Raw genomic sequence first — 8,144 nt, 5'->3', positions numbered from 1 at the left:
CGCCCCCTGATCGCTAACGCTCGCCAACCCCCGAGAATTGCTACGCAATCCTATGAGGTTCACGCCGTGAACCAGGGCTCGCTGCGCTCGCTCGCCAATGAACACAATGTTCTAGCACAAAGACATAGTATATTATCATCAAAGACATAGTATTTTATCATCAAAGACATAGTATTGTACTTATGTAGAAGAATTCTATCAATGTTCTTATTGGCTTTTTCAAGAGTCTGCAACAGGATAGATGCACAAATCTCGATTAGATGGAGGTTCCCCATTGTCTCCAACGAATATGGCAGCAACTTCTGTCTTTAATGTGGGAGCATTATACCGTCTCATTTCTGAAGAGGGATCTTCCATAAAAACTAATTTTACATCTGTTGCAGGGTTTAATTGAATAAACTGATGCATCTGAATATATGATGCAGAAAAAGGGTTAATTTGCCTCAATGGACCATCTAATTGTTCCATTACAGAGCGTAAACATCCAGTATTGTTTTCAATGCGTCTGTTGGTAGCTTCAGTTGAATCAAAAATATACAGCTGCCCGTATCCAGCATTATTTTGATCATTGCTATACAAAGGTGACACCATATGATGAATTTGACCATGAATCCGAAAACAATATTGTCCATTTCCAGGAGGTGACTTTATGTGTGCTCCAAATGATGCAAAAGCAAGAGTAGAATTATATTCCCGGATATGATTTCGATAATTTTGTGCCTCAATTGAATTATCACTTAATAATTTTTGCAGCAAATCGGGAATGTCCATTAGTGTAGGCAAATTAATTTTTCCATCGTGGCAGCATTTCGTATATTTGCCAGAAGAATTTCTTTTAATTAATTAATTCCTAAATGAGTTTAAATTAAATATTATCACGTTTTTAGGGCATGAATCTGAATTGAACAACCTGATAATGATCACTCAGGTTATTGTTTCCGTTTTTAAAAGCACTATATGTTGAGCCACGGTATGAGATTTGGCATGTGACATTGTTATCAGCAATCATTGGTCGATTTTCTAACGTTGCCATTCGGGTAGTTGTAATGAGGCTTTTTTTTGGGGCCGTGTAAGAGAAATACATATATAGACTAGGAGGCTCCGCCCCCTGCTCGCTAACGCTCGCCAACCCCCGAGAATTGCTACGCAATCCTATGTGGTTCATGCCGTGAACCATGGCTCGCTGCGCTCGCTCGCCAATGAACACAATATTCTAGCACAAAGACATAGTATATTATCATCAAAGACATAGTATTTTATCATCAAAGACATAGTATTGTACTTATGTAGAAGAATTCTATCAATGTTCTAAGTGGCTTTTAAAAAAGTATATTAGCTATTTAGATTGTACATGGTGAAAAAATCAAAACATTAGCTAAATGAGAAACATATTAGCAAAATAAATTATCAAATATTGCAGTTACTTCCCTAAATTAAACTAAATGTGTATAATAAATTAGTTAATGCTAGAAATTCTGAAAGTTTTAGAAAAAAAATTTATTACTTAAAAATATAAACTTCAAACCCTAACTTTTCCTTGTGAGATAATAACCCTCAAAAAGTCTTTCATATTCAAGAACACAAAATTTTTTTTTATCGCCAAATGAAATATTTTTTGGTGATCAGCATTATTGAAATCAATTTCTATATTAATTAACATTTGTGATAAAGTACATAACATTTTAGAACAAAATAAGGATGTTTTACGTACAATAAATTAAAATGCATGGCTGTTAGTATTACCCGAGAAATACCACGTGGAGGTCGCCATGCTGCATTTCTAATCGGGGAGTTTTGATTTTGGCAGTTCCCCTTGCCTACTGCCAATAGAAGTTTCAATTAAATTTTTTTCCAAAAAAACATTTTTTTCTGCAAAGCTCTAAGAAATTAATACTAAGCATTTAGAATTTCTTTGAAAACACAATTATAGATTTGGCATCTTGGAGCAATTACTGAAAAGCTGTCAAATGACTTAACTCTTGACAGGCCAACATAAAGTTATCCATGACTAAAACTTGTTTAGTCAGTACTAAACTGATTTTCTCAAAAGTCTGACCTTGTGACTTATTTATAGTCATGGAGAAAGCCAGCCTAATTAATTCCTAATTGAGTTTAAATTAAATATTATCATGTTTTTAGGGCATGAATCTAAATTGAACAACCTGATAATGCTCACTCTGGTTATTGTTTCCGTTTTTAAAAGCACTATATGTTGAGCCACCTCATGTGACATTTGCCATGTGACATTTTTAGCAGCAATCATTGGTCGATTTTCCAACTTTGCCATTCGGGGAGTTGTAATGAGGCTTTTTTTTGGTGCCGTGTAAGAGAAATATATATATATATATATAGATTGTTTACTCAGTCTTTCAGTCGCAGAAAATTTTCATGCATTCAAAAATTTCTCAAGTATATAACTAATTTACTAACCATTTTTTTAAACTTCGTGCAACATTCGTCTATAAAACTAACCAAACGGTATTTACTTATTTACTGCTGCACCATTTAAATTTTCCCTCTTCATGAAAGAAGGACGTGGGGGTCTTTGAGGATAAGCAAATTGGTCCAACAAAAGATAGGATGTACTTGTGCTATGTAGACTAAAGCAAAAAATAATGAGAATAAAGCACAAATGATTTTTGTTGTTATTGTTAATTTACGTCGCACTAGAGCTGCACAATGGGCTATTGGCGACGGTCTGGGAAACATCCCGGAGGATGATCCGAAGACATGCCATCGCAATTTTGATCCTCTGCGGAGGGGATGGCATCCCCGCTTCGGTAGCCCGACGACCTGCGCGCGAAGTCGAGCACTTTACGGTAGCACAGTTTAACGAGGACTAATACCGCACACCCTCGGTCCCTACGCAGACTGATCCAAGTGGTCACCCACCCGCACACTGACCGTAGCCAGTGATGCTTGACTTCGGTGATCTGCTGGGAACCGTGTCTTAACGATCAGTCCACTGCGGGACTAAAGCACAAATGAAAATGCATAAATGGACATACCATAGTTTCAGTTCTTTCTCGAAGTCTAAACGTCAAATGAAGTTAAAGAAGTATAGAGACAAACACGTGTGAAGTGGTTTAACCAATACGAACAGAGAAATCACTTGATTTCTGATGAAACTGGCACATTTGTATTGGGAAAAAGAAGTTCCATGCTTGGGCTTCAAATGGGCTTTTCATTGGCAAGGAGGAGATTATATTTTCTGAAGAACATATGAGAAATGAATACCTAAAACGATACTTACGTATCCTTTTCTCAGCAAAAAAGTTAAATAAAGGTGTCATAAGATTTCCTTTGGGTTTCCGAAATAAAATGAGAGAAAATTAATTTTCGTAAATATGCCGAATGGTCAAGAAAAGTTTGACAAATAGTGAAAATCTTTAGCTGTAACAACGACCTCTCAGAATCCCAGGGCACCAGGCCCTTGATGTTGCAAGCAAAATTTATCTCCCTTTTACTACCAATCTAAATTTCGACCATTTTTTGACAAAACAAACTAATCAACACAAAATCAAAAAGAAGAAAATAATAAAAAAATAACACAATGTTTTTCAAATGGAAAAAGAAAGAGAAAATAATTCTACTTTAGTCTTCGTCTAAACAAACTTTCATCAATATTGAATATTTCTTTTACTTTCAAAAGCAAAACGTTTTCAGTTTAGATAAGAATATTATCGTTTTCTCCCTTTATAAAAAGTGGTTTATAAAATTTATTTTATAATTTTCTTCCTTTTAGTTGTTTGTCTTTTAGTTTATTTCAGAAATAAGTGGTCGAAATTTGTTTAGAGATAAAAAAGGGAATTAATTTTGCTTGTAATATAATAGAAACAAATATAATTTGAACAAACTGAAAAATATAGTTTTTAAATTTTATAGAGATGTCTAAGCTGAAGTCACTTCACTTATCCCTGTCAACGCAATCCATCACTGATCATTCAGTTAGATAGTAACCAATAGAAATATGTTTCTATTGGGATGGGAATACGTATTATCCAATTGGAATAGTGTAAACAGCTAATTACCATTCCCAACCAAAAAATCACGATAATTGATTGATATATTCCACTCCACTAAAGGATCTTGTTCAGCCTCTAGCTTGGACATCTCAATATTTTATTTTAGGTACCACCTAAAACAAAAAATTTGCAAGTGTTGAAATTCGCACTGATATAAAAGTACACGATACTTTTACCGGAAGTTTAAAATTGGGAAAAGTATTAACTCAAATCTTATTTTTTATTATTATAGGGTATTTTATTTGTTATGACAGTTTACCAGTATATTTTGGCACGCAAAAGCAGAAATTAAGACAAAGGGTTAATATTGCAATATATAAAATAAACTTGCTCGAGTGTTCTAAAGATTATAACCGATCTGTATTTTCTAGTGTTTTTTGCATTTTTCTCAACGTAAGAGAACTGTGTTCTATCTCAGATTTAGAATACTTTAATTTAATTTTGTTTGCATATTTTTGCCTCAGTTAAATCTGCCAAAATGGTGCATGGTTCTATGAAAATCATCAGGAATTTGCTATTCGTAATTAATTTCATATTTGTGATATGTGGCATTGCTCTGATTATTGTTGGAGCTCTAGGGACCAAAAAGGATATGACGCATTTCTTGGATAACAAATATATAACGGTGCCGTACATTTTAATCGTCCTAGGATCTGTTATATTTGTGATATCATTTTTTGGATGCTGGGGTGCTATGCAAGAAAATCATTTTATGGTGATGGTCTTTGCTCTTCTCGTATTTGTTCTGATGATGATTGAGCTTGCTGGTGGAATAGCTGCATACTTTTACAAGGGAGAAGTTGAAGATTTTTTGAGAATGAACATGAATGAAAGTTTGGCCCAACAAAGAGAAGAATCAGTGAAAATTTGGAATTTCATTCAATATCAATTTGAATGCTGTGGTATTGATGGCGCTCGGGATTACATGAAATTAAATCTTAAAATTCCAAACAGTTGCTGCAAAGATAACGCTCCCTGCACTGAAACAGATGCATTTCAAGGCTGCTTTAGTCAAGTACTTGAACTAGTCAAAGGTTCTATTACAATCATTGGCGGTGTTGCTATTGGTATCGCTGTAGTTGAACTTTTAGGGTGTATGTTTGCTTTATGCTTAGCTCATGCAATCAAGAAGGATCAAGAAAGAAGATAGACATAAGGAAAAGGTTGTGTATTTAAAAGTTCTACTAGCTCAATGAATTCTAAAATTTTGATTACAATTGAGATAATTTTTCATCCCATGTACATAATTTCAATTTCAAAATTCTTTTTCTGAAACGTTTATGTTTCTAAGAAGTTATGAAAGAGTAGAAACTTTTATATTAAACTATATTGTAATTTCATGACTTGGACTCTTAGTCTATTTTTATTATTGATTATAAAGTTGTAAATAATCGATCTGAAAATCGAAGTATGCTTAGGTTTATTATTTTTAACATTGTATTTTTATTATTAATTTCAAAATTCTTTTCATTTTTAAAAGATTGTTGACTTAAATACTAAAATAATAAAAGCTAGTTCTGCTGTGATATTTTCTTAGCGTTACCAATGACTCACTAACAATACACGTCAGTATGATATTTCCAAAGTAAGCAAAATTTATGTCATATTTTTCTTTGAAATATTTTAAATAGTAAACTTATGTTTAATTTAGGAAAACCTTTATTAAATAATTAAAAATTTTAACTTTATCTATGTATATCAATCTAATAGTTCATACATACATAACTATACATCTTTCATTATTTTAGTTATATTACGTCAAACGGCCTTATATATAAATAACACTGATTAATACATAACAATTACAAAAATAGATAATTCTGCTGTAATGGTACTAAGGTTTCAAATATTTTTAAAATTTTATTTCCTGATTCATAAACCGTTAACTTACTTAAATAGTTTTTTTTTTTTTTTTTTTTTTTTTTTTTTTTTTTTTTGCATCTGGAAATTACTTTCGCAAGATTTTTACGAATAATAAAGTATTCGTAAAGTTTTTGGCTTTAATAAATTTTCTTGAACTTAAGCGTTTTCTAAATATTTTTGCTTCCTTGTAATAAATATTTAACTTATTTTTTAACTACTGATAATGAGTGTGTGAACTTAAACATAATTTCAATAAATAGGTTTTTTTCTTCTTTTCCTCTTATTCAAGATTATTTGGTTTAATTCGAGGCAGTTTAAAAGGAATATCAACTTGCATTTACAAAATTACCACGGGTGATTAACAGTGCAAAAAGTGGTGTGTACTAAAATTTAAAATTTTAGTTATAGAGATTAAAATTAAAAGCTTTTGATAGCATATTTGTTTTTAGTTTAACATTGAAAACGAATGTAAAGAATGCTTTTGCTTTAAATATGAATAATTTGAAATGTAAATCCTGGTAGTAGTTTAGATTGATTAGTTAAAGAGTAATAATAAATAAATAAATATGAATTGAGTTTCTGCCACTTTTTACATTTTTAGTCGAAGATGGAATCCATTAATTGTAGAAGTTATTCTAAAATTCATCCCCTTTAAGTACGAAACGAAGAAGTTTGTTTTATATTTGGCGACCGAATCACTGAGAGCAAAAAAAACTTTCCCATAATAATTATACTCTAATTAAAACTACTTGACAGAAAGTTAAATAAAAGGAGAAATAAACTGTCACTAATGGTGATTGAAAATTTGCAAACTATATTTCTTCGAGGAATATTACATTTTAGTATGACCTAATGATGCAAGCAACTTAAAACTTACTATAAAACTGGCTTACAGTTCGATGGAATAGTTTTCTGCCCTACGAAAAGTTTTGGCAAAGTATTTAAACTCTGGACTAAACATTCACTCCTTTTAAAGGAGAGAAAAAGTTAGTTTACATAAATATTTTATTTTAACTAAACAATTATAAAAAACAAAATAATTTCGTGTTATCAAAAATAGTTCAGCTGGAACAAATTATTTATTTTCAAAAACAAACAAACTTAAGTAGTCTTATAGCCATTTTTTCCCGTGATTCCCTTGATCCGTTTTATTCTTCATTTTTGATTTCCTTTGATGCTCATATTAAAAACTCAATGTTTTTAAATTCATCATACAATCGAATAATTCATTCAATCAAAATCGCTAAAAATCGATAGAATTTGTTTTTTTAGCATATTATTTATATACTGTAACTTCTATAATGTTAATAATTCTTCTAGACTTACTTAATGCGAAGTAAAAATGTACTCTGTTTCTATACAAGTAAACAAACATATATAAATCTGCGTACTCACAAACTTAAAAGGTGACGAAATCTGTGTTGTAATAAAACTTTCAATATTTAAAGAAATAAAGACTAAAATAACTAATTTTGATGTATAAATAATTAGGAACCTATTTCGGCACCTTTGCGTAATATTTAGTGCAGGTTTTCGAAGGCACTGTGACCATAAAAATATCGTCATTTCTTTGGGTCTGCACTGTATTACTTCCTTAAATCTTAATGATGAATATAAATTTTTTTAATGTAGCATTTTTTTAAGTAATAAGTAAAAACTTTCAATTGATCTGAATAGGGAAATAAGAATGTGTAACAATTAAGAGCATCAAATTTGAATAAACTTATGCTGTAATAGAAAAATATTCTTTTTTCTTTTCTTTTTGGAAAAGGAAATGTTACTTGTATCCATCGACAGTTATTAATTATGAACATAGCCTGAACAACAATCCATGCAATTTTTCTATGTTACGTTGTTACGTAGCTATTTTTCTATGTTACGTAGCTTGATAGCTGAAGCTATCAAGGAAGCTTAGTATCACTCGCCAATCGAATTAAAATTTAGCAAACACAAAGATTTCATAGGAAGGAAATAATAACTGAAATTCTTCTTGTCTAGTTTGAAATAGTCCTACGTTACGAAATAACCATCTTTAATATTATATATTTAAAATACTTGTGAATGGGAAAAAAAGTATGGATATTAGAGGTTGCAAATTAACTTTCAAACGAAGAAAAAAACAAAATAGTCATTGAAATCTAAGAAATCACTAGTAGGATAAGCGGGTTAAAACACATGAAATCCAGTTTAATTACGTAAACAACATAAGCGGAGAGATACACCGGAAGCGGAAGTTTTCAAGATTCCGTTCTGGTT

General features: G+C 31.3%; 2 protein-coding genes across 2 annotated transcripts; one reads left to right on the top strand and one right to left on the bottom strand.

Moving 5' to 3' along the window:
* Positions 1–219: 219 nt before the first annotated feature.
* LOC139426557 (uncharacterized) lies at positions 220–771 on the bottom strand. Its single transcript, XM_071185830.2, has one exon. It carries the CDS (start codon positions 769–771, stop codon positions 220–222), a length of 552 nt encoding a protein of 183 aa, XP_071041931.2.
* Positions 772–4,353: 3,582 nt separating this feature from the next.
* On the top strand, positions 4,354–5,549 carry LOC107437554 (23 kDa integral membrane protein-like). Its single transcript, XM_016049611.4, has one exon. The coding sequence runs from the start codon at positions 4,504–4,506 to the stop codon at positions 5,173–5,175; it is 672 nt and encodes a 223-aa protein (XP_015905097.1). The 5' UTR covers positions 4,354–4,503; the 3' UTR covers positions 5,176–5,549.
* Positions 5,550–8,144: the final 2,595 nt, after the last annotated feature.

Source organism: Parasteatoda tepidariorum, chromosome 5, assembly GCF_982258835.1.
Source record: "Parasteatoda tepidariorum strain Cologne lab strain chromosome 5, Ptep-v5.0, whole genome shotgun sequence".
Taxonomy (NCBI): Eukaryota; Metazoa; Arthropoda; class Arachnida; order Araneae; family Theridiidae; genus Parasteatoda; species Parasteatoda tepidariorum.
This window is presented reverse-complemented; position numbering and strand designations above follow the sequence as displayed.